The sequence below is a fragment of the Euprymna scolopes genome, chromosome 9, assembly GCF_053919585.1.
Source record: "Euprymna scolopes isolate OS-2025 chromosome 9, ASM5391958v1, whole genome shotgun sequence".
Classification (NCBI taxonomy): domain Eukaryota; kingdom Metazoa; phylum Mollusca; class Cephalopoda; order Sepiida; family Sepiolidae; genus Euprymna; species Euprymna scolopes.
The window spans coordinates 160,502,627-160,530,346 of record NC_136490.1 but is presented as its reverse complement, the minus strand read 5'-3'; the positions used below and the strand labels follow the sequence as shown (position 1 = coordinate 160,530,346).

Here is a 27,720-nt window from a genome sequence, read left to right as displayed (position 1 = left end):
AAGTGTACACCGGGCGAGATGGACACTGGGCGAGAGACTTTTAAAAAAGTAACAGTAATAAAAACTTTTGTTAAAAAAAGAAAAAAAATGCTGGATTTTTATTTCTTTCTAATTTTATTTTTATGAATTAAAAAAGTAAAGTGTAACGCCATGCAATGTTACATCAATAACTGATCATAAATTATAACGTGGAAAAAAGGAAAAAAGAAAAAAAGAAAGGATGAAAAAAAGAAAAGAAAAAAGAAAAGATGAAAAACATACTTGTTTCGTTTCATCCTCACGTTCATCACTGGTTGACTGAAAATGTACTCCATCACAAATTTTTCGTCTGGTTTTTGCGTTTCATCACGTATCAAAACTAAAAAAATATATTTAAACAACATCAATATTAAAGTATTTAAGAAAATGATTTCATTAAATTGGTTTTAAATGTGGAATGTGGAGGATGGATGGGAAGTCAGATGCAGAGAAAACATATTTAAATGGTGAAATTATTGAGAAGTTTTATTAGCTTGATATCATTGGAACACAGTGAAGTGTTTGTATTAGCGTGATAAAAGTTTAAAGTGGATGGTGCCATTACTAATCAGCAGAGTGGTATCACTGTTGACCAAAAGGTATGTGTTATGATGTATGAAAGTGAAATATGACCAGTGAGGATTGAGGACATGTGTTGCATGGAGAGAAATGATCTTTTTTTTTTTTTTTTTTTACAAGGGTGTCACCACTTTATCAAGACCTGAAGGCCACTCAAGGATAAGGGTTAATGACTGAAAGATGGTAGTGTAGTAACCATTGATGGTGTAAGTTAGGTAGTATTTAGATTATTTAAGGGGATGGCTTAACAAGAACATATTTACATTAGACTTGAAGGCTACCATATTGTAATTGACTGGGAAGCAGGCCAGCAGAACAAAGTTCTATAGGCGAGCAGTTCTAGGAAAGAAGTTTTGTTCATGGAATCTGCGTTTAGATTTAGGCATGGATAGAGAGTGGGGGAAATTGTTGATAGTGGTTGTAGCTAGTAGAGTGCTTTATTGTGAATGTTTGGAGAATGATATGATGGATAAAAGATAAACTCAGATCTAATGACCTCAGAGGAAGCTTAAATTTGAACAGTATAGGAAGACGTGCGCAGACCAGGTTTCATTTGTGATTCCTTAGCAAACATCAACACTTATCTTGCTACAACTACTTTTAACAATCTCCCGTACTCTCTATTTGTGCCTACAACTAAATGAAAATTCCATGAACAAAGTTTCTTTCTAAAATTACCCATTTGTGGAATACAATACCGCAAACAGTATAATCATGCTGACACAACGGTCCTTGCTAGATCACCAAAGTTAAGCAACTCTGGTCAGTACCAGATAGGTGATCATTTGGGAATACCAGGTGCTGTATGTAAGAGGAGGTTAACACCTCCCTGCAAAAATTGCAAAAACCTAATGTCGTCATCTTTTTTGAGAGGGACATACATTTTATATTCATGTAATACTGCAGGATTGCTTCTCAGCTAACTTTCAAAACCAATGTAAACAAGTTCTTGTTGAACCGTCCTCTTAAATAATCAAATTCCATTTCTATCATTACCAATCATCATGGGATTGTTGTCTCACTAGCAACCTGACACTCATTAATCCTTATTCTGGAGTGGCTTTTTAACCTTGATAAGTGGTGACCCCTAAATAAATATATCCAGACCTTATGACGTTGAATAGGATGTGACACATGTGCTAAATCCAGTTTCATTCCCCGATAGCAAAAATGATGATTCTTTTTCTTTCACATAATCGATAAAAGATTTTCATTTCACTTTTGATTTCACTTCTTGAATTCACAAAATTCCAATTATCAAATACAAGGAAATCAGAATTTTTTGGAAATCATTCATTGAAAACGGTCACATGATAGGAAGACTTGAGAAAGAAAAGCAGTCAAAATCAAGCAAAAACCATGTGACCTTAGTAATTATCCAGACTTCTGGGTGCTAAAAATATTTGACCAGAAAGTTGTTGGCGTCGTTTGAAGATGTGCAATATTACAGCAGATTTTATTTCTTTAAATCGAACGCCTCTTTACATCAAGCGGGCTTCCATTCGATCCAATATCGCAGTCATGGCACAAGTATTCTAAAATATTCGTTTCGGAATTATGTCCCCTGTGTGTAAACTACTTTATAACATCTAAAAAAATGCGATTTTTACCCAATTTTCCATAAAAATTACTTTTAACTTGAAATAACTTTCTACTCAATGAATTTTTGCATATATTTCTATTTTCGACATGACAGTTAAGTATGTAATATTGTTTTTGCTTAAAAGGACAGATTTAAAAAAAAAAAAAATCGATTTGTGTCTTAACAAGAACCACCTTTATTTTCCGAAGTCCAATGATTCACATCTTCATTTTCCAAAGTCCAATGATTCACATCTTCATTTTCCAAAGTCCAATGATTCACATCTTCATTTTCCAAAGTCCAATGATTCACATCTTCATTTTCCAAAGTCCAATGATTCACATCTTCATTTTCCAAAGTCCAATGATTCACATCTTCATTTTCCAAAGTCCAATGATTCACATCTTCATTTTCCAAAGTCCAATGATTCACATCTTCATTTTCCAAAGTCCAATGATTCACATCTTCATTTTCCAAAGTCCAATGATTCACATCTTCATTTTCCAAAGTCCAATGATTCACATCTTCATTTTCCAAAGTCCAATGATTCACATCTTCATTTTCCAAAGTCCAATGATTCACATCTTCATTTTCCAAAGTCCAATGATTCACATCTTCATTTTCCAAAGTCCAATGATTCACATCTTCATTTTCCAAAGTCCAATGATTCACATCTTCATTTTCCAAAGTCCAATGATTCACATCTTCATTTTCCAAAGTCCAATGATTCACATCTTCATTTTCCAAAGTCCAATGATTCACATCTTCATTTTCCAAAGTCCAATGATTCACATCTTCATTTTCCAAAGTCCAATGATTCACATCTTCATTTTCCAAAGTCCAATGATTCACATCTTCATTTTCCAAAGTCCAATGATTCACATCTTCATTTTCCAAAGTCCAATGATTCACATCTTCATTTTCCAAAGTCCAATGATTCACATCTTCATTTTCCAAAGTCCAATGATTCACATCTTCATTTTCCAAAGTCCAATGATTCACATCTTCATTTTCCAAAGTCCAATGATTCACATCTTCATTTTCCAAAGTCCAATGATTCACATCTTCATTTTCCAAAGTCCAATGATTCACATCTTCATTTTCCAAAGTCCAATGATTCACATCTTCATTTTCCAAAGTCCAATGATTCACATCTTCATTTTCCAAAGTCCAATGATTCACATCTTCATTTTCCAAAGTCCAATGATTCACATCTTCATTTTCCAAAGTCCAATGATTCACATCTTCATTTTCCAAAGTCCAATGATTCACATCTTCATTTTCCAAAGTCCAATGATTCACATCTTCATTTTCCAAAGTCCAATGATTCACATCTTCATTTTCCAAAGTCCAATGATTCACATCTTCATTTTCCAAAGTCCAATGATTCACATCTTCATTTTCCAAAGTCCAATGATTCACATCTTCATTTTCCAAAGTCCAATGATTCACATCTTCATTTTCCAAAGTCCAATGATTCACATCTTCATTTTCCAAAGTCCAATGATTCACATCTTCATTTTCCAAAGTCCAATGATTCACATCTTCATTTTCCAAAGTCCAATGATTCACATCTTCATTTTCCAAAGTCCAATGATTCACATCTTCATTTTCCAAAGTCCAATGATTCACATCTTCATTTTCCAAAGTCCAATGATTCACATCTTCATTTTCCAAAGTCCAATGATTCACATCTTCATTTTCCAAAGTCCAATGATTCACATCTTCATTTTCCAAAGTCCAATGATTCACATCTTCATTTTCCAAAGTCCAATGATTCACATCTTCATTTTCCAAAGTCCAATGATTCACATCTTCATTTTCCAAAGTCCAATGATTCACATCTTCATTTTCCAAAGTCCAATGATTCACATCTTCATTTTCCAAAGTCCAATGATTCACATCTTCATTTTCCAAAGTCCAATGATTCACATCTTCATTTTCCAAAGTCCAATGATTCACATCTTCATTTTCCAAAGTCCAATGATTCACATCTTCATTTTCCAAAGTCCAATGATTCACATCTTCATTTTCCAAAGTCCAATGATTCACATCTTCATTTTCCAAAGTCCAATGATTCACATCTTCATTTTCCAAAGTCCAATGATTCACATCTTCATTTTCCAAAGTCCAATGATTCACATCTTCATTTTCCAAAGTCCAATGATTCACATCTTCATTTTCCAAAGTCCAATGATTCACATCTTCATTTTCCAAAGTCCAATGATTCACATCTTCATTTTCCAAAGTCCAATGATTCACATCTTCATTTTCCAAAGTCCAATGATTCACATCTTCATTTTCCAAAGTCCAATGATTCACATCTTCATTTTCCAAAGTCCAATGATTCACATCTTCATTTTCCAAAGTCCAATGATTCACATCTTCATTTTCCAAAGTCCAATGATTCACATCTTCATTTTCCAAAGTCCAATGATTCACATCTTCATTTTCCAAAGTCCAATGATTCACATCTTCATTTTCCAAAGTCCAATGATTCACATCTTCATTTTCCAAAGTCCAATGATTCACATCTTCATTTTCCAAAGTCCAATGATTCACATCTTCATTTTCCAAAGTCCAATGATTCACATCTTCATTTTCCAAAGTCCAATGATTCACATCTTCATTTTCCAAAGTCCAATGATTCACATCTTCATTTTCCAAAGTCCAATGATTCACATCTTCATTTTCCAAAGTCCAATGATTCACATTTTTATCACTGCAAACACATTTCATGTTCATGGCACTCATCAGTTGTCGAATCAGAGTAATCCTCATCTTTATATCAATGTATGATTTTATAGTTAAAAAAAAAAAAAAAAAAAAAAAAAGAAAGTTTCGAACTTACCCGTATTATCAGCAAATTTGGGCCATGTGCCGCCACCCACAATCGCAAGCAAGTTTGTACGGAACAACATTTCTCCATGGGAAATGCTGCCAACATTTTCTTTTGCTTTAAAAAAAAAAAAAAAAATAATCATGAAATTGTATTTTTTAAATTATTATAAGGAAACTAAACTTTTTATTCATTAAAAACAGACAAAAGTTATAGCCCGTTGATTTAGAAGGAGTGCTTTATGCCAAATTGATCGATGAAGATGATTAAATTTGTGCCCATTTTGAATTAAATACTAATCTTTATTGATCCTAATTGTGCATTAAATGATAGCATATTTAGTTTGCTTCACTTTATCATAATAAAGGTCCATGCAAACTTTTAACTAGATAAGCTCAGTAGTTTCCAGGTGAAAGACAGACTAAGAGAAATATAACATTTAGAAAGACATTTATTTTCAACCATTAACAAAAGATTAAAATGATGAATTTATTCAGAAAGAAACTGAAATGCATAATAGTGGATTTCATTTTGTAATTATTTTTTAAATAAGATATTTTTAAAGTTTATTTTAGTACTTTATACAATCAGATTTTTGATTTTTATAAATAATTGATTAATAGTAAATAAAAAATGGTCTGAGTCACATAGGTGAGAAACACAGACACTTAAAGTGGTCATATGATTTTATTAATTTAAAGATTATGAATTTGATACTCGCAATAAAATGCTTAGCAATAAAGACATTTATTTGTTTTCTGATCACAAAATCGAAACATTTTTTTTCATCTGTCTTTGCCATTATATCGACATTTTGTATAAAGGTTAGCAGTTCAGTTCACATATGTCTTTTTTTTTTTTTTTTTGATTTTACAATATTTTATTATAATTGCAAAAAAAAAAAATCAATATTATGATTGCAAAAAAAAAAAAAAAAAAAAAAAAAAAAATCAATATTTTATTTTAATTGCAAAAATCAATAGTTATTTTACAGTAGAACCCCAGGATATGGCAATCTGTTTCGGGGTTGGGATCGTAAGGTGAAATTGCTGTGTGGCGGGGTCTAAGCAAAATTTTATTCAGTACATATTAAAAATTAGTAACAAAATACAGTACAGTATATAATCAAATAAAATTATAAATAATATTGTAAGGCGAGGCAATTACTGTAACAAGGGGCTGGAAAAACATTTTATCTCACATCGTAAGCTGAAAAAAACATACTCCGGGACTCTACTGTAATGGCCAAAAACAATATTTATTTTAATTGCAAAAATCAATAATATAAGTTCAAAAATATTTCTGTCGTAATAATTTCATAAAATAATAGAGCATTTAAGATACATGAAAACAATATCAGAATTTTCCTTGGAAAAATATTTTGGTTTCTGTAAAAAAAAAAAAAAAATACAACTCACCCAGATTTAACTTTTCGGTGAGAGGCTCGATGTTGAATAGACGCAAACCAGTATCTGTAGCGCAAGTAAAACATCCTGCAACAAAAAAACAAAACTTTTAAACAGCATATTTCATTTTTTACGGATGGAATTTAGCTTATAATAAAACAAATATTCTTGATTAAAAAAATCACAATCTTTCAATCATTTTATTCTTTAAAATTTCTTATAATTTATTGTTCATGCTCAGGTTTGTTTGTCAATTTTGTTTTCACCATATCATTTTTGGATGATGTAATATGGAGATGAACTGACAAAATTATTACCAAGGTAAACTGATAAGAAATTTGCTACAACTTTCCTACACTGCTAAGACATTGCAGCTTTAACAGAGCGTGGATACGAAATGACTTCACCGTAATGGAAAAAACTATAAAAAGGAATGAGAGCATGTTAGAGAAAATAATCACGTGAGACATAGCCATAACGAGAAGTCATATGTGTCGTTAGAATGAGGAAATAAATGTCTTCGTACAACGAAAAATGAGTTGGAGTTATTCTTTGTCTTGGTTTCCTTTGTGACGTAGACTGCTGCAAAATGGGGTTCCCTTTCAATGTTACATAACCTTTAACCTTCTCCCTTCATTTATCCTGAAATTTGATGAAACTACACCCCCCCGTCTCTCCTAGAAATATTAATTAAAAAAAAACAAACAAGAGCAGAATTTTTAGTGGTATCAGTATTGGAAAAATTTTCTCATGAAAAAAATGATTCTTTTGTTTTTTTTGTAACGATAGTTTACCACTCTGAAAAAAAAAAAAAAAAAAAAAAAAAAGAAAAAAAAAAAAAGTAAAATAAAAAGCACTGACCGTGGTCTTGATTGAACCTCAAGTTGTTAACAACTGGTTTGGACATTCTGCTCTTTCAATAACATAGGATGCAGCCTGAAAAAAAAGATTGACAGAAAAGCTTTATTATTATCATAACTAGAAATCCAATTGCAAATTTTTTTTACAATAGAAATAATATAACTGTTGAGTTCTTTTAATGAACAGGCAATTTGTGACAATTTTTTGTTAAAGTACACCACTAGCAGTATCAGAATTTTTTGTGAAAATAGCGAATAATTCCACCCCATCTTTCCAAGCTTATAACTCCTCGAAAAATGCAATTCAAGCCCTAATTTTTTTTTTCAATTAAAGGAGCAAGGACCAAGATTTCATTAAAAAAAAAAAAAAAAAAAAAAAAAAAAAACGTGTTTTTTTTTTAAAAAGGTTTTAAACTTCGGACTTTACAGGTAAAATTCGACGAGAACACGATGTCCGTTTTTTTTTAAATTTGAATATATTATGTATTGACCTTTTCTCTTCAATTTGTGAGTAAATAATTATGTACTTATCCGAGTCGAAATTAATTATTATTAGACATTTACAAAATTGGAGGCGTGAATTATTCGACCCCCTGTCTTTCCAAGCTTATAACTCCTCGAAAAATGTAATTCAAGCCCTAATTTTTTTTTCAATTAAAGGAGCAAGGACCAAGGTTCCATTAAAAAAAAAAAAAGAAAAAAGAAAAAACAAATAACGTGGTTTAAAAAAAGGTTTTAAACTTCAAACTTTACAGGTAAAATTCTACAAGAACACGATGTCCGTTTTTTTTAAAATTTGAATATATTATGTATTGACCTTTTCTCTTCAATTTGTGAGTAAATAATTATGTACTTATCCGGGACTAAATTAAGTATTTTCTTTGTAATAGACACTGGGGGGGGGGGGAACCGTGAATAAAAAAAAAAAAACGTTTGTCTAAAATATTATATTCGGTTTATTGGAAAGAACATAAAATTTCACATTGACCCTGAAAATATCGTAAAAATAGAATCAATAGAAAAATTTTGATAGATTTTTAAAATTTAAAAATTTAAAAATATTGAGTTTAAAAATTGAAAAATATTGAGTTCGGAAAATTCATTACTGTTTAAAAAAAAAATAAAAATATTTTTATTACTTTTAAAACAACTGTAATAGTTTATTTTGGAAGTATAATCCATAAAGAAAATAAATAACCCACTTTTAACAGAGAAATTACGAGATTTTTATATTGTATTCGCAGTTTCGTGTTAGGGGTGTCAAAAATTCCTACAAAAATTCTGATACTGCTAGTACACCACCTGTCTAAAAAGGAGGTAATGCCTAGGAGAATGGTCTCATGACAACAAAACAGATACTAGTTTTATTTTAAAACTTTTATTGAAAAAATCAATTCAGTTAACTTGATTATGTAGTATGGCTGACATCTATTCACTGTAGTCACCTTCAGCCTCAATACTGGCCTGGAACTGAGAGCATGCCTTTTCCACAAGCACTGGCAGGCGCTCTGTGATCAGGTTGGCTTTGGTGTTGTGAGAGGTCATGTTGGTAATGTTCTCAATGTATGACCAAACGAAGTAGTCCAGTGGAGTCAGGTTGGGGGAGGAGGGAGGGCCAGTGAGAGAAGGGTACAAAGTCGTAGCATTCCTTCTGAAGCCAAACCTTGGTCTCTTTGGACTTGTTGGTTGGCACGAAGTCCTGCTGCCACATCCAGGGTCTGCCAGTGGCCACCTGATTGCACAAGGGGATTATCACACTCTTCAGCACATCCAGGTACACGTGCTGATTTTCAAGCTGATTTCAAAGATGTGAGGTGGCATGATGTGCCCCTCACTTGAAACCACACCAAAGCTGAAGACTTTTTTTTTTTTTTTTTTTTAACTAGGCATGTCCCTGTTATCCAGATTTGCATTTTGAGGGTGCTGGCAATTGTCCTGTTGTAATAACTTGGAATATTAGGGAGGATGAGTTGTATAGTGGCTTATCTCTGGTCTTGCTTGTTGAACATTGTGTCACTTTCAGACATGATAGAAGGCTCCTATCACTCTTGAGATTTGTACACAACTGGCCAACTAGTAGATGGTCTGCAACAAAAAAAAGAAAACCGGTTTTCACCAAACGGAAATGGAATCATGTTTTTCTAGGGCGACAATTTTATTGTTTTTGTTTTTTCTAAATACAAATTTACATAATAATGCTGTACCCAACCGAGTACATTTCTGAGCAAATTGTTTCTGATATGAAGATGCCATAAAAAGTATTAGTTTCAAAATTAGCTTGATTGGTTCCCTTTATCACATGGAACCTGAAACAATTTGTTTTTAGAAGTTATTTAACCTTTTAACTTAAGGTTATTTTATTAAGAAAAAAAGCCAAAATAAGTCTAGGTACTTTTTCAGCTTATGTGTGTCAAAGCACGGCCACCGAAATATAGAAGGCCTGTTAACTGAAAAATGCCTGCAGGCAATGTAAGATTTGTCAAACTGTTACTGTCGATACTATATGAGGGTATTTTTAAAACGAACATTAAAACATGTTAAAAAAGAAAAGAAAGGAACCCAGTTCGATTAATAATAAAACTGAACTTTATTCAATATAAAATATATTATTTATGTAAAATTACATAATTTTACAGCAATATACAATCTAATACTGATAAAAATGAATTATGAATTTAGGGAACAAACAATTAAAGAAACATTAAACACAAACAATTCTTGGCCTTCGGAACAAGATCATAGTGTAGTATCTGTTCTGATGCTACAATTCACCTTTTCTGTTCTCGACCGGTGGAGGAGAAATCTTTCATGACTGGGACAATTTTTATTCTTGTTTCCATCCAGAGTGGGGAACTGGATTTTCCCACAAGATTATATGTTGAAATATTTAAATAACTGTTACTTTTAATACAGAAATTATATTTAAAGTTTTGGGTTTCTGTTCTATGTCAATTTTGTCCCATGTTTTTCATCAGTTACATGGTTAGGAATCCTATAATCTGCTATAGTCTTCATTTTCATATCAGTGCAGAATAAATGAATACGGAAATGAAGTTCACATAACTAAAAAAATAATCTAAAAGACAACCATACCATAATGTGAACATTGGTTAAAAACTAAGAAAATATAGTAAACATCTATGATATTAAATCAGGTTCGTGGTGAATTTGGGAGGGGACATTATTATTATTTCACTCATTAGGAGTTGCTCCACAGGCCATCATCAGAAATTGCTCCTCGGCTATTGGTGTTTCCTGGGGTTTGGGTGATGAAATGTCTCCCCAAGATACCAGATTTGAACTGCACACTTCCAGTGGAGATCTGGGTAGTTTTTTTTTTTTTTTTTTTTTACACAGTGATCATCACTTATCAAGGCCCGGAAGCCACTCAGGGATAAGGGTTATTGCAAGTACATTACGTTAGTCATGAGAGTACTCTCCCACTGCTGTCTTTCCATCCTCCCTGACCCATCACAACTAGTTGGTGTAGTGCTAGTCGATGTCATCTACACCAGTTTTTTTTTTTTAATTATTATTATAATAATAATAATAATTATAATAATGGTGCTTATGCAGTGTACACACCATGCTCATTTTAGATAGTATTTCCAAGTTAAATTAAATTTTTATGATCTGTTTTTTTCATTAAATTGTTAGGTGAAAGTGCAGAATTATTAGAAAGCCCCTCCCATTAAGAATGGCTTTCTAAATAATATTTCACCACGGTGCATACATGGCACAAGTACCAAAAAACATTTATTTATAAAATAAAACACGAGAAAATGTTAACTAAAATTTATTGTATTCTATTTTTAGTTCATATCAAAACTTTAATTAAAACTGATTTAGTTAATGAATTTTTAAGATGAATTTGTGTTTGTATGTCTTGAGAGAAAATAGAGAATTTCCTATTTCAGTCATGTAAATTATTTATAGATAAATGTTATAAAAAACAAAAACTGAGTTTTAAATATACTTCAAAGAAATAAATTATGCCCCGTGCTAAAATATTGAATTCCTCGATTTTTTTAGTTAAAAAAAAAAAACGTGAGAAACGGTCTAACTTTAAAATATTTGGTAATACTCAATGAAAAGCTTTATTAAAAGAACGGACTAAAAAATATTCTTGTTTAAAAATTGTTTTGCAGTTTAAAAAATAAATAACATGAAATATTTGACTTTTTTCGATAGACATATAAGAAAAGTTCAAAAACAAGTCCACTTATTGTTATATTTTGTTAGATTAAAATTATCCCAATGTGCAATTATATAATTATCCAAATGGAGAATTGTTCTTCTCTTTAGAAAAAAATACATGCACGTTTGGACTACCTTCGTAAAATTACCTCAGTCATTCTCTAAGGCAACGAAAAATGTTTTTATGCCTATTAGTGTGATCATATAGTTGACCACAGGAAACTTTAGGCACCCTTTTACATACATGTCGATCTGGCAATGATGTCACACTGTCATGTTCACTGGTCTACTTCTCTCTCGGTATCCGTGGTCAAAGTGCTGACGACACGTTTGGACATTAAGAGTAGATACAAAGTTTCAACATTATTAAGAATACATCTCCAAATTTTTGAGATGAGGATTGATGATTCATATTTGAATTCTTCCGACTACTGTTCTCATCTTGAGTGTCATTTTATGTTTCGATCAGATGTATCTTGTTGAACTCTGGAATCTGCACAGAATTTTGAATAAAACTATTATGTAATCCATGGGGCTAGCATTCTCTCATTCTGTCGTCTATGACTGAGTAGAATTCCCAAGTAATTCACAATTGTATTTTTAGTGTCATCCGCACTAAGAATTCAACCTTCAGAAGCGTAATGTTTTACAACTGAATTTTATTAAGTACTTTATCCACTCTGCCATGGGTTCTCACAGGGACAATAGTTTAAAGAATTACTGATATTATTGGAAGTAATCTTTTTTTTAACACCCAACCTCAGAGTCAGGAATTTTTCAATATATATATTTTTTTAAAACTAACTCTAAAGTTACTTATCAACCTCTGATTATTATTTTAAGAATAAACATTTAAAGGAAAATTCTAAGTTAAAAAAAAACAAAAAAACAAAAACAAAAAACATAAGCAAACTGTTCTGTATATTGAATAGAAAGATTAGTTTTCAAACTTTATGTACAATGACACCCAAACAAAAATGAAGAAAAATCTATAATGTACCAATGATAAAACAAAAATGTCATATTCCCAAAATTATGTAAATTGATCAAGTAATTTCATTTTTCAATAAAAAAATAAAATTTTATGAGTAACCAAAGAGCAACTATTTTGTTTGCCATTTTGAAAACTATCTAAAAAAAAAAAAATAATAACCAAACAAAGTGAGACAACTCAACATAATTTAAACTTGCAAGATTTATGTTGTAATGACTACGAATTCCTATTAATTATTTAAAAGTGATTTTCTTTATAAAAATAAAATTACTTGATCAATTTACATACTTTTTGGAATATATTTCCATTTTGTCACAAGTACATACACAATATGGATTTTTACAAATTTTTTTTTATTTTTAAATATAGGGAGAATTCTGGACTTGAATCCTGAAGCGTACAGCAAGCAAAACCTGGCATTAAAAGACAAATAAAACAAATGAATTTTATTTCAGTTAATGCGTGACCATCGTCATATTACGGTAGCCACGGTTAATGTCACTTTCCTAACACACCCCTTCAATCAATGCTGAATATGTGTTTTGGGCACACCCCAAAATTGAATGTTATAAAATGTCAAAAATAAAAGATATGGTGTTATGGGTTAGGTATTAAAAGGACAATGGAATTCTAATGCAAACTCTGCTCGTAAGAAAAAATAAGATCTATTTATAAATAAAAAGAATCGCATCATAATCAACAATTAAAACTGTTGGTGTCTTTTGATGTAATCTTTTATATAAAAAGGTGATTTTCTGTGTTTGCATGTTGAGCTAAAACTTGAAAAACACATAACAAACCCCTACAAGTTTTTTTTTTTTTTTTTTTTTTTTTTTTTTAAATCAGTATAACTTCAGAAAATTACTACCTAAAAAAAGAAAGAAAAAGATTCATTCCTTGGAGGTAAAATGGCCATTTCAATGTTATCAAGAATTAAAGACAATTTTTAATGTTATTATGCATGGCACAATGTTATTATACATACACGGCACAAGTACCAAAAAACATTTATAAAATAAAATGCCAGGAAAGGAGTAAGAATTTTTTCAAAATGAAAACACTAACTTTGGATTTAATTTATCATTTCTTAACTATTGCCATTTCTCTACAAAGAAAAAGTGTGGGAGAAACTTAGTTTTAGTAGTGCATCCTAAATTTTATTTTTTAATTCCTCACATAAAGGAATTTCTCTTCTTAGAGGTGGGTGGGTTAAGAAACTTATTTAATATCTATTTAGTATTTTTTTTTATGGCTCCGGGGAATGTCAGGTAGCCATGTTAGTTGATAAATAAATCAACGTTTGTTTGTTATAGAAAATCAATCTATTAACAGAAAAATTAAAATAAGTTTTGAGGGTTAAATGTTTCACAGAATCTAAAAACCTCACTAAAATTTTCGTTTGATTCCATCTGAGGTCACCAGAAGCAATTATTGGTTAAGTCCATAAAATAACTGAAATACATATGAGACTACTTTTGTTTTGAAGTAAATAAATGCTTTAAAATAAGTTAAAACACAAAAGACTTATTCAGTTAGGTAGAAGAGGCACTTATCCTATCTTTGATAACATTTATTTGTTGTATATTTACCACCTGCACGTCTTTATAATTTAATCTCATGTAGCATTTGGAAAAAAAAAGAAGAAACCCTGACATTTAAGGTGCTTTTTTTTTTTTAAATCGTCAATGTGCTGAGGGAGATAATTCCATTTAAGGAAAAATTGACGCTAATTGCAGAGAAATTGTTATTTTTATTAAACAAAACATTTGAGAAAAAGAAATGATGTTTTTTTCATCTACTTTATTTAATGTAACAAACTTTTATAACATTAATAATAAAAAATATACGCTTTAACATTGCAAACAAAAAGGAATGATGATTGTAGAGGAATTAGAATAGTAATAAAAAAATCTACGACATTTTCTTATGTAACAATTTAAGTTAATAAAAAAAAAAAAAACTGAGACGTTTTATTTTATATAAAACAATATTGCTCCATAATACCATTCAATTTTAGGAATATCTGCAATTATAATCTGCATTTTTACATAATTACATCTTTTTTTTCCTTACAATTCCTCGAAGTTGCATTTTTTTTTTAAATAGTAAAAAGAAAATCCTCTGCAAGTAGTGTTGCGTTTTCCTCCTCTTGTTTTATATTTTTGTGATGTTAAAACTTTGTTACATTAAATAATGAGCAAAAATGGCAAAATAAAACAGACCACTATCCTTCCTACTTATTTTTTTTTTAGTTTATGTCTAAATTTGGATTATGTTTGAAAGATCAAAGTTAATCTGTAAAGAGGCAAAAAAATAAATAAAATTAAAACGTATATTTACATGTTAAAAAGAAATGTTTGGATTTCAAATCCAAATAAATCAACTTTTAAAATCTTTGGAGAAATATTTTTTCCAACTATTTCAATGATATCAAATTAAATAAAATGTAAATTAAAATCTTAAGATGTCAAAGGAAAGAAAATGTACACATTTTTGAAAATTAAAAATTGCATAACAAACAAACAAAAACAACAATTTACAGCCTTAAAAAATATCTTACTAAAAATGTAAACCCAAATAACTGATTTTCACCAAATTACAGATCACGATAAGCATAATTTTGTTTTATTAACTTAGTTTTGTTATAATAAAACAGAGGATGTTTATTTAATTACAATATTTATGAATGTTCACAAGTAAGAATTTATTTTTTTCTCTCAAAATAGTTCCATATTTAAACTGCGATAAGATTTTTTTTATTTAACAATATTATAAATTCATTGGTGATGTTTGTTTACCAATGTTTTTTCTTAGACTATGAAATAAGACGTTTGTAAAATGTTGTTCCAAAAGTTAATTTTAGCAATTACATTACTTGGTTTATTTTTTAATTTCGTTAAAAAAATATGCTAAAACAATTCTTTATTAATGATTAAATTGAATTCAAATTTGTACGAAAATGATTATTAACTAATGAAAGTTATGAATTTTTTATTATTTCACCATTTTGTCCACCCATACTTTTTCAAATTAATCGTTAGTAGAAATTGCACAATTTTTAAATTATTTTTTTCTTAGTTACCTGGGATCTTAATTTTTTTTCCATTTTTTAAAATTTTTTATTGGAAAGATTAAAAAAATTCTTGTGCTGATGTTTACACATTCATATGGTGTAAATATAAAATTACATTAAAAATTTTCTGGAAACTTATTAAATTCACATAAAATATTGTTTGCAATTATATTTTTTGGTGAAAATATTAAATAAACACTGCTTAATTCAATATCATTAATTTGAAAAACTATTTTCTTTTAGTTATATTCATTTCATGAAAACAGACTTTAGGGGCTTTATGTTCGTAATGTTCTTTTTTTTTTTTTTTTTTTTTTACAAAGGCATCACCACATTATCAAGGCCCAGAGGCCACTCAAGGATAAGGGTTAAAGAGTGTACAGTAGAAATTGGTCAATATAGTAATCATTAGTAATGAAAATTTGGTAAATTTAATAACTTATATGGAACGGCTCATCAAGAACTTATTTACTTTAGACTTGAACACAACCATATTGTAGTCAGCCGGAAAGCAGGAAAACGGAAGACAATTCCACAGGCGTGCAGTTCTAAGAAAGAAGCTTTGTTCATGGAATCTACGTTTAGGTTTAGCCACAGATAAAGAGTGGGGGAAATTATTGATAGCGTTTACAGCTAGACGAGTGTTTCTTGTGAAAGTTTGGCGAGGGGGGACCAAAGATTGAAGCTCAGTTGAACACTTTCCATGAAAATAACGATACATCAGAGACAAACTCGCAACATCTCTTCTGTGAGATAGAGGTTGCAAGGAGGAGAAAAGGACATCTCCTACGAGGCTACGAAGTCTATTTTGAACTCTATCAAGGCAGGACAAGTCCTTTCTAGCAGCTCCTGCCCAGATGTGGCAACAGTATTCCATCCTTGGACGTACCTGGCTCTTATATAGGTAGAGAATAGCATCAGCAGTGAGATATCTACTGGATCGATAGAAAGATCCCACCATTTTTCCAGCGGCCTTGGCAACAGATTTGATATACGTGTTCCATTTAAGATCAGGAGTAATGGTCAAGCCCAGAAGCTTGTCAAAACTTGAGGCCTCCTGAAGACGAGAGCCATTCATTTCAATTGATGACAAATGTGGATTAGAATGTTGATGATGTAAAGAGAGAAGCTTGGTTTTAGATGCATTAAAAGTAACCAGCCACTCCTTTCCCCATTGTACTACGTGCTCAAGATCAGAGGAGAGAGAATTGGAGAGAACTTGGTCGTTTACTGTCTTAGATGTGGTACCATAAATGGTAGTGTCGTCAGCATAAATGTCTACAAATGATGTAAGGATATGATTTGGAAGATCATTAATGTAGATCAGGAAAAGAGTTGGGCCCAGGATGGATCCCTGAGGGACACCGGCATTAATACTGTGAGCTTCTGATTTTTGCCCCTCAACTACTACTCTTATGAACCTATCAGAAAGAAATGATTTAATAATTGAGAAGACTTTTCCAGCTATACCATAGCTAGCGATCTTATGAAGTAAACCTTTATGCCATACCCTATCAAAGGCTTTAGATATGTCAAGAGCAATTGCTCTAGAAAGATTGCCACCGTCGAGAGATTCGCTAATCCTATGCGATATAACTGTAATGACATCTGCTGTAGATCTAGCAGAACGGAAACCATATTGAGTGTCACTAAGAAGGTTATTTTTGTTGAGATGTTTGATTACTTCTGTATTTAACACAGATTCTAGCAACTTACTCATGACGCACAGGAGACTTATTGGCCTGTACTGAGAGGGGGATGAGCGATCACCTGAATTCTTAAATACAGGGCATACTGATGAGGTTTTCCAGGGAGATGGGAAACTATTCTCCTTAAGACAACGTTTAAACAGTTTTGTAAGTATGGGCGCTAATTCAGGTTGAAGTTTTTTGAGTACTATAATTGGAATACCATCAGGGCCAGTTGCTTTACTCGAATCAAGGTTTTTGATTAGCTTCGCAACATCACGTACAGATATACGTATATCACATAGCGTGTTTTCTGATACAGGAGGAAATATTGGGGGTTGGCGGTCTTGGTCGCAAAGGGTAGAATTTGCTGCAAAGTTCTTGACAAAGAGTTTGGCTTTGTCTGATGCTGACGAGATTACCTCAGGTCCATTGATAATAGTTGGGATGGAGCACACGCTTCTGTTCAGGATTCTGTTTGCTATTTGCCAAAACTGGTGGGAACCAAGCCGCTGCTCAGCTACTTTGGACTTAACAGATTGAGCATACAACTCTCTTGCGTTCCTTATTACTTTCTTACAATGGTTGCTGGCAGTCCTGAAAACGGCTTTAGTTTCCATACATCTATTACGTTTGAAGCAGTGGAAAAAGTGATTTCTGTGCGCAATGGCAGCAGCACATTCTGGAGAGAACCATGGCTGGCTGTTAGGTTTTTTGAAATATATAACTTTTTTTTTTTTTTTGTTAACATCTACGATGCTTTATTTTTATAAAGAAAGCAAAAATAAATTAATGTGTCTTTGTTTTAGTATTTAAAACTATAACTTTAGTAAAGGTATTCTTTGTTTACACAAAATATATTTTCACTAAGATTAAAAAAAAAATAATGGTTTGTTATATTCTGTGATCATTAATTAAATACTGAAAGTTTCATTAAAATTGGTTGATTTTCTAAATTTTGAGACTCGGCCATTTATTTTGCATGTACCAATTGAAAAATATTTTTTTTTTTACAATTAATCAGAAGTGACTTCTCATCAACCCAAATATCAGCTGACGTGATATTGTAACCAAACACAGATGGTGCATATATATATATATATATATATATATATATATATATATATATATATATATATATATATATATATAATTTTTTTTTTCAAATGCTTTCAACAAGGAAAAATAACTTAACTTATAAAGGCGAGCTTGCATCTGCATCCACTCCCTCAGATTTACATAACAGAAATTTCATTCCATCAGAGATTTGTGGTCGTGAAAAACAAACTAAACTCTAAATATCCCTACTTGAAAAAGGTTTCTTTGAAAACCGAAAATTTGTAATACGATAAACGATGTTTATTTACATAAAAAAACAACAAAAAAAACCGCATTTGTTTGGCTTTAACACTTTCATGTATATATATATTTTTTCATTAGAATTTCTTGAAGTTGTGTTTTCTTAAAAATAGTAGTCAAAAAATAATTCCTCTGCAATTAGCGTTGCTTTTTTTCTTCTTTTCATATTACGTTTTTTGTAATCTTAAATGTTTTAGCATTCACAAATTCTCATGAAAATTTGAACGTATCTTAGTAAAATAGAGTTATCTCCCTTGAACCAATGACGCTGATTGTAAGAGGGCAAAAAAATGTTATACTTAAATATATAAATATAAAATATAAACAAAGCATTTTTATTCAGATTGTTTCATTTTCTCTGCTTGAAGCATAAATTTCCTGTAATTTGAAGAAAGTTATCTCGCTTGATATGAATTTTAATTTTAAACAAACACAAAAAAAAGGCAAAAGAAGTACTACTTCTTTTGCCTTTTTTTTTTACCTCGTGTGTTGCCTACTTCTTAGAAGTAGGCAACACACGAGGTAAAAAAAAAAAAGAAAAAAAAAAAAAAAGGTGTCCAAAACTGGGGACCATTTTTTTTTGCTTTAAAAAAGTCATCCCCACGTTACAATAGTCCGATAAAATAAAATGGTTATATTATTGATCTTTGAAACCAACACATTTCAGGTGAAATTCCAAAAATTACGAAAAATGATCCAGTAAAAAAAATAATTACAAATAAAAATAGAATTCATCAAATTATCGAGTTTTATTGTGTTTTAATGTGGAAGAATTGTGAGACCAATTCAATTTGAAAAAGAAAAATCTCCCTTGAACTGAATTTTTTTCATAATTTTTAATACTAATTTCAACATCACACAAATATGGAAGGTTTCTACCTGAAATGTATTGATTTAAAACAAGGGTCGGCAACCTACGGCCCAGAGCCTGAATACCAATGACTATTTTTAACATGAGATAATGACTTCAAATTCAACACAAGGCCTGCTGTTATCTTCCTTTGATCCATCCAGCAGAATTTGAATACTATGAACACAAAAAAACAAAAAAACAAAAAAAAAAAAAAACCATCAAAACCTAATCACCTCCATCTCTGTGTAAAAAATAAAAATGAAACAAAAACCAAGAGCCGATTTCTCTGACCAACGACAGACATTAGGCGGGGACAATGGGTCATGATTTTATCTTATCATATACTTCCTCTTCTCGGAAATTGGGTCGAATCCAACAGACTGGAAATGTGAATAAGAATGGTGCTTGCAACTTTGATAAGAAAGGGACTTCCAGAATAAAGATGTGTAAATATTATTTTAGTGATTTTTGTGTTGATCTGTTTCTTCAGAGAAGTTGAAGACCTTTATTCCAGGTCTGATAGTTCAAAGAGTTGAACCAAGAACCAGCTGAATGGAACCTATCAGATGAGAAGGTATTGCCCCTTTCAATGTTTTGCAATCTGTGTATATGTCTTGTGAACAGTCTCTTAAATGTTAAACACATGTTGACATAACAACTAGACGAACAATATAGAAATATATATAGTTATGTATATACATACAAACCCAAATATATCTACTGACGTTTCAAACACTCCCTCTATATAACACAAGAACGGTCATACAGGGCATTGAAGAAATGTCAGTGTAAATGTTGAAAATTAAAAAATGTACATTTGAAGTAAATTGCAGTAAATTTAATTTGCAGTCGATGAGAGCAAGGACACTGCACGACTTATCTTTGTGCAAAGAGTGACTTCTACTTTTATTTTTGAAGAGTTTATTCAGTTAATTCCCATGAAGAGAGCCATGAACAAAGCAGATAATTTTGGAGTTTTGTTAAAAATTATAAGAAATTAAATTTGATTTCTTGAAGCTTATTGGAATCACAACTGATCGTTCTTCAGCAATGGTAGAGAGAAAAAGGCTTTGTTACATAAACGAACACATGAAAAGCAATGGTAGAGAAACGAACACATGAAAAGCCTTGCAATTACTAATAAACTTGTAAAAATTCACTGCATTATCTATGGAGAGATAGTGAAGTTTAAAAACGTTATGGATGCTGTGAAACCTGAATGTGATCTTATCTCGTTGATTGAATCATTAACAATTCAAGCAATTCTTGTTTGATACTCAGGCAGAATATAGTGACTTTGTGTAATTTTGTGATGCACGTTGGTTAAGCTGAGGGTCAATGTTAAAATTAGTACTTGCCTTAAATAAACAAGTGGGTGCTAGTGCAGAGAGTGATCTGCGCTATTTCTTAAATCGTATTTCCAAGTTTAATTAAAAGTTTTTTTTTTTAATTCAATTGTAAGGTTGAAGTATAGAATAAGTACAAAACACCCTCCCCTCCCTATGTTAAGAATGGCTTTTTAAATAATAACGTTATTATTTACGCCTGGATCACTCTCTGCACTAGTACCAACAAGTGAAAACATTTCTCGAAAGCATATGGATAGTTCAGATTTTCGAAAGTGATTGGCCCACAACTTTAGCATTCATTGTGATATAATGACATGATTTGAATCATTTAAATTTACTGCTTCAAGGTAAAACTCAACTTATAAATGCAATGTATTATGATCATATTGTTGCATTGTGTTGTGAAAACAACCTAGAAACACTCGAGAAAAATCACGTTTCTCATTAATTCTTTGATTTTTTGTCATAGCTAATGCCGTTGCTAAGTATTTATGAAAAATTACTGGTTTGCAAACCTAAACTGCTTAAAGAGTAGATAGGCTCTGCCTATCGCCTGGCTTTCATACTCTTTCTTTGCCTATTAGCCAGGTACAAAGGTGCGATCACAGGGACTCTACAGAATCCCAATGTTTGACCTGGTTTCCTGACTAGGGCAATGAATGCTGTTTCCCACTCCTGCCACATCCCCATTCCCTAAAACTATGCCTCTTGGGGGTGCTTGAGTGGCATTTATACCAATGCAGTTGGCTTGGGTTGATTTTTGTTTGACAGTTTGTTTGACTACTATATTCCAACTGACAGTACAGAAGCCCTAACTCTTTAGTAATGTTTAGAGTGTCTGCTCCATCATCAGTTGTATAATAATATCAGATTGTTTTAGTGCCATGTCACTCATGGAAAGTGATCCTACACCCATCTCCAGTGGGCTTTCCCGAGGCCACAATCTTGCAGATGAAGAGTCGGCTGATGGTCTAATTGTGTTGCATGTTTGGTATTCTACACAACCACTTTATCCAGCACCTCTCACCCTAAAACTAAAACTTTTAAACAAAATGAAATAACAGTTCAATAAAAAAAATTAAAAAAAAAAAAAAAATCACAATTAAACCAGGCACAAACTCTAAAACCAATTCGCCTCCTCTTTTGAGGCTTGCGTTCACAAATATCCGAGGGCTTAGAACTAATATCTTGGTGCTTAGTGAAACTAACCTATGCTCCTTCATCCGTCTAACCACTTTAACATGCCTGGCTATTTTCCACTCTGCTGTTAAGGACTCAGACAGACATATGCACAGACTTGGAGTATATTTGAAACACCCTTTCCTTGACCAGAGAATCGAAAATTAGAACCAGATGACCAAGCCTTCATGCGCTTTAGACTTAACCTGCCACATAGCGTTAGCTACTTATATTTTCTCTACAGGTTTCCCTCGATCCAGAATTGCACCCAAATCAAGTCTCTGACAGCATAGACACAGCACTCTTCCTTGATACTAGCGTGCAAATACATGTATTTGGTGACTTTAATGTCGACTGCACAGTAATTGGCTCGGTTTCTTTACTTACAGATGCAGCTGGGAGCATAACACATAGCTTCTCTAACACATAGCTTCTCTATCTCATCCCTTATCACAGACAGTTACGTTCCCGACCCGTCTCCCAGATCGACAAGATCAACAAGCCTCACTTCTAGATCTATTTCTGACCACAGTTCCCGATGATTGAGTAACGAATGCCCACAGCCCACTCGGGAATGCTGATCACACTGTTATAAGTGGTAGAAATCACCTTAAACTCTCGATCCAAAGCTGAAGAGCAATTGATCAAAATGACAAGACACTATAAGAAAGCCAACTGGGAAGCCATCAGGGATCTCATCCAAGATGTTCCATGGGGAAATATATTTTCTCTTCCTGCAGAACAGTGCATAAATAAGACTATCAAATGGTTCAAAGCAGCAACTGAAGCACATGTTCCCACACTGCACAAAAGCAGCATGCATACTGCAGATTTATCCAACCGAAAGTTTAAAGAAGTTGGAAGTAATTGCAAGAAAGAAGTAGCAACAGCTAAGAGAGAATATACCAAAACCACTAGAAAACGCACTGAAGCGCAGAAATTAGGAACTCGAGATTTCTAAAAAATCTACAACAGTGTAGTACATAATCGACAATCAACAATTCCCCCACCATCCAATAAGCATGAGGTTGCTTGTACAGCAACCAAGAAGGCTAACATGCTTGCCAGTCAGTTTACCTCAAACACTACACTGGACACAGCAAACCACTCCCTCTCTGATTTCCCTTTGCAGACAGAAACCACATAAGATGATTTGGAGATCATCCCTTCTACCGTGCATGACATCATAAAAACCTAGACACCTCAAAAGCATGTGGACCTGATCTCATCCTGGCTGTACTATTGAAAAAATGCCCCACTGAGGTTGCTCCAGTTCTCTCCAAACTTTTCAATAAATGCCTTAACGAATCTTGTTTTCCTGACTGCTGGAAAACTGCTTCTGTAGTACCAGTTTACAAGAATTTTGGCGAAAGAATTGACCTATTAAATTATACCCCATTAGCTTCCCTCCTCTTTTCGCCAAAATATTTGAGTCCATAATTAATCAAGCTCTCGTTCATCACCTTACAGTTGCTAAACTTCTGTCCGACCAACAATATGGATTTAGGCAAGCCCATTCTACTGCAGATATTCTAACTGTAATCTCTGAACATATTTACCATGCACTAGATAAGGCAGGGGAACAGGGCTCTATGGACAAATTTATCTTACATTGACCTTTGACAACTAAATTTTTCGTTTACTAGCCAAACCCACATGATTTTTAGAATATGACATTTTCGTTCTGTGATGAATATGTACATCATAAAGATTTTTCTGTATATTTTTAAATAATTGTAATTTTAAATATACAACAAATTTTATGTTGATACTTGAAGGTATGAATATTCTAATTTCTTCAGATGTTTTTTTAAATAGCCTTCGTTAAAAATGAGAATATTGTTCTATTAAACTTTTATTGTTTAAATAATTTAACTTTGTTCGTTTATAAAAAAAAGTTGAAAAGATATTTTTCACTCACAGTCAGCTTTGGAAGATTGTCAGTGAAAGAAATGCAATCGCTAAAAGATAAGCGTTGCAGTATTTCTAGTTGCCATTTTGAAAAATCACTCGCAAATGCGACTGTTTCACTTGCAATATAGAGCTCTGGGGAAGGTAGGGCAGTAGCCCTTGATATATCTTAGGCTTTTGATAGAGTATGGCACGAGAGTCTTCTCAGGAAAATCAGATCATATGGTATTACTCGAATACTTAAATACTTGTTAAGAGAAGAATCCAGGTTGTCCTTGATGGTCGTATGTCAAAATATAATATGTGGGTGTCACTCCGGGGTCGATCCTTAGACCTTTATTATTCCTGATTTTCATAAATGACCTTCCTGATAAAATAGTCTCCGAGATAGGTATGTTTGCTGAGGACACTATGCTCTATAACATGCATGAGGGAAAAACAAATGAACACATATCCAAGACAATGGCAGAAACCAGTCCAACTCCAGAAACTCCAATCCGTAGTGGAATGGGGACAATAATAGATGGTCACATTCAATACTTCTAAGACTAAGCTTGTTTCCTTCAATAATTACAAGAAAACCTTCTCAACCACCAACATGGCTGATGATACATTACCTGAAAGTACTTCGTCCAAACTCCTCGACTTAACATTCATAGGGACATGAATTGGAACAGATACATCAAGGGTATTGCCAAGGCTGCTGCAAAGAATGTTGGCTCTCTCTACCGTGCTAGAAAGTTATTTATGCCTGCAAGGCCACCATTCACCCATGTATGGAATATTGTTGTCACATTTGAGCTGGTGCATTTCACTTATTGACACGGTTCAAAAGAGAGTCGCCAACCTAATAGGTCCCAAACTGTCAGCTAGGCTTCAGCCACTGTCCCATCGACGAAACGTTGCATCCCTCTGTTTTACAAGTATTATAATGGTATATGCTCCAACGAACTATAAGCAGCAAAATCCCACCCTTTCACAGTAGAGATCCTCAAATGAAAACCTTCTACTTTAACAGTTTCTTCCCCAGAACTGTTAGATATTGGAATTCACTTCCGGCTTCCAACTGTACTGACATGCAGAACTCTAAGTATAATGTAAACATATCTTGCTGCTCAACTCCCTACACAGTATCCCTGCAATCATGTTCCAGATAGTAGCCCCCTACATCAAAATGGCACTGTGTCTTGTTTGAATTGAAAATGCAAAAAAAATTAAAACTTTGTGGTAAATGAGCTAACTTATCAAAGTGTACTGTAGCTGCTGGTGCGGAGGAAGCTCTTCTAACGTCCAAACGAACGATAGTTTGGTGGATATTTATACTAATAGAGGAAGGTTTATTTGTTATTAAAAAGAAAAAAAAGAAAAAGAAGAAAAAGAAAAAAAAGAAAAAGAAAAAGAAAAAAAAGAAAAAGAAAAAAAAGAAAAAGAAGAAAAAGAAAAAGAAGAAAAAGAAAAAGAAGAAAAAGAAAAAGAAGAAAAAGAAAAAAAAGAAAAAGAAGAAAAAGAAGAAAAAGAAAAAAAAGAAAAAGAAGAAAAAGAAAAAAAAGAAAAAGAAAAAAAAGACAAAAAAGAAAAAGACAAAAAAGAAAAAGAAAAAAAGACAAAAAAGAAAAAGAAAAAGACAAAAAAGAAAAAGACAAAAAAGACAAAAAAGAAAAAGACAAAAAAGACAAAAAAGAAAAAGACAAAAAAGACAAAAAAGAAAAAGACAAAAAAGAAAAAAAAGAAAAAGAAAAAAAAGAAAAAGAAAAAAAAGAAAAAAAAGAAAAAGAAAAAAAAGAAAAAAAAGAAAAAGAAAAAAAAGAAAAAGAAAAAAAAGAAAAAGAAAAAAGAAAAAAAGAAAAAGAAAAAGAAAAAAAAGAAGAAAAAGAAAAAAGAAAAAAAGAAAAAAAAGAAAAAGAAAAAAGAAAAAGAAAAAAAAGAAAAAGAAAAAGAAAAAAAAGAAAAAAATAACAAAAAAAGAAAAAGAAAAGAAAAATAAAAAAAAATAAAAAAAATAAAAATAAATAAATAAATAAATAAATAAAAAAGGTTTCTTTGCGAGTGGAGGAGGGGGTGAATACTATCTTTTGTAGTTAAGAAACCCAAGAAGAGAGTCGCGAAGAATTTTTTCGCAACCTCGCTTCAGGCCAGCTATTTATTTATTTATTTTTACGACAAATTTACAACAATACGGACCTACTATATTTTAGATCAAATTTTCAAGTTAAATTCAATTTTTTACGGTATTTTTGTTTGTTAAATGGTTAGGCGAAGTAAGTATAGAATAGTTAAAACATAGGCCCCTCCCCATGCTAAAAATAATCGGTTTTAAATAATAACGTTACATTTTTGCGTCTTAAAATTAAAAAAAGTTAGAAGTCAAATCAGAGAGAGAGAGAGAGAGAGAGAGAGAGAGAGAGAGCGCTTTTGTTTGTTACTAAAAAATTATTAAAAATGGTTATCATTTCTCGTGTGCATTTCTTTCGTTTCTACACAATAATTACGGAATTAAATCCACCATAAGGCATTTCGATGTCTTTGTAAACCAGTCGGATGCAAAATACGGGCCGTCATATATTTTTTAGATCAGATTTTTTTAGTTAGATCCAATTTTTATTGTACCTTTTATTTATTAAATTGTTAAATTGAAACTATAGAATAGTTTTAAAACACCTTCCCCATGTTAAGAATGAATTTCTAAATAATAACGTCATTATTTCAGCACGATTCGTATTCTGCATAAGTATCTCTTTTGTTAATAGTTAAAAAGAACCCCGCTTCCCTGGAAAATCCCGAGAAGAATTTAGAAACATTTAAAGTTTTGAAGAAAAATTAATTTCTGACATTTAAAGCTGGTAAAAAAATCCTCATTAAAAATTTGAACATTTTATAAACAGATTCAAACAATACCTCAACAACAAGTAGTCATTATAGCAATTTGGTTTGCGAGTGCACTTACTGATCCGTGCTGAAAGCCATTCTTAACATGGGGAGGGTGTTTTATAACTATTCCGTACTTTCACCTTACAATTTAATAAAAACAGATCTAAAACTTTAATTAAACTATTTAAAAAATAACATGGATCAATAAGTGCACTATCACCTGATTTAATTACCAAAAGATACCGTAATTAAATTTAACTTTTAAAAATCTTATTTTAAAAATAATTTGGTTTAAAAAAAAAAAAAAAAAAAAAAGTAGACTCCCGGGCAACGTCGAGTAGGTGCAACTAGCACAAAATAAAAGTACATATTTAAGAAAAACAAAGAGATATTATGGAAATTGAAAATGTTAATTAGTAATTTATAAAAGGAAAAAAATATTTCATAATAATAATAATAAACTAAATAAATTATTAACACTGCAAGAATTAAAAAACAATTTTAAAATTAATACGAAATAAACAATTTTAACAAAACCTAAAAAATAACGAAAGAAAAATTAAAATAAATATTTTTTATTGAAAAAAAAAATATTATGCACTAACGTAAGGTTTTCTTTGTTTAGATAATTAAATATGTTGCTTCGTGCTTACCTTCATTAGTATTTATCACAGATATCCGCATGAAATTTTATACAAAGACTCAGCAAAAGACTTCAACCTTATTTTTATTTCTTCATATTTCAACAACAAAATGTTTACTAAACATCATTTGACCTGAACAAGCCAAACTGACCCGGAAGTAGACATATAAAAGGTTACGATCATATCAAAAAGTTGGATTTGATTTAAGGAAATTATTGATATTCTAAATTTTATACTATAGTTTAAGAAATTAATAACACGCAACGTTTTTACTAATTTTTTTAAAGAATAATTAAAAAGATATTTGTAAAAGCTAGAACT

The 27,720-nt window shown here is 31.5% G+C and overlaps 1 protein-coding gene across 1 annotated transcript; it reads right to left on the bottom strand.

The window, feature by feature from the left end:
* Positions 1 to 143: 143 nt before the first annotated feature.
* On the bottom strand, positions 144 to 27,546 carry LOC145284955 (WD repeat domain phosphoinositide-interacting protein 4-like). The gene is made up of 5 exons (XM_080134056.1): positions 27,409 to 27,546; positions 7,286 to 7,360; positions 6,437 to 6,511; positions 5,031 to 5,135; positions 144 to 358 (listed from the first exon to the last, which is right to left on the bottom strand). The coding sequence occupies exons 2-5, from the start codon at positions 7,329 to 7,331 to the stop codon at positions 159 to 161; spliced, it is 426 nt and encodes a 141-aa protein (XP_079990182.1). The 5' UTR covers positions 7,332 to 7,360; positions 27,409 to 27,546; the 3' UTR covers positions 144 to 158.
* Between the last annotated feature and the right edge of the window lie 174 nt (positions 27,547 to 27,720).

Bases quoted from the DNA above. Each gene is read 5' to 3' on its own strand.
- LOC145284955 (XM_080134056.1), bottom strand. From the start codon at position 7,331: ATGTCCAAACCAGTTGTTAACAACTTGAGGTTCAATCAAGACCACG. The intron at 6,512-7,285 runs GTCAGTGCTTTT...TTTTTGTTGCAG, and splicing joins GAGGTTCAATCAAGACCACG to GATGTTTTACTTGCGCTACA. The intron at 5,136-6,436 runs GTGAGTTGTATT...TTTTTTTTAAAG, and splicing joins CACCGAAAAGTTAAATCTGG to CAAAAGAAAATGTTGGCAGC.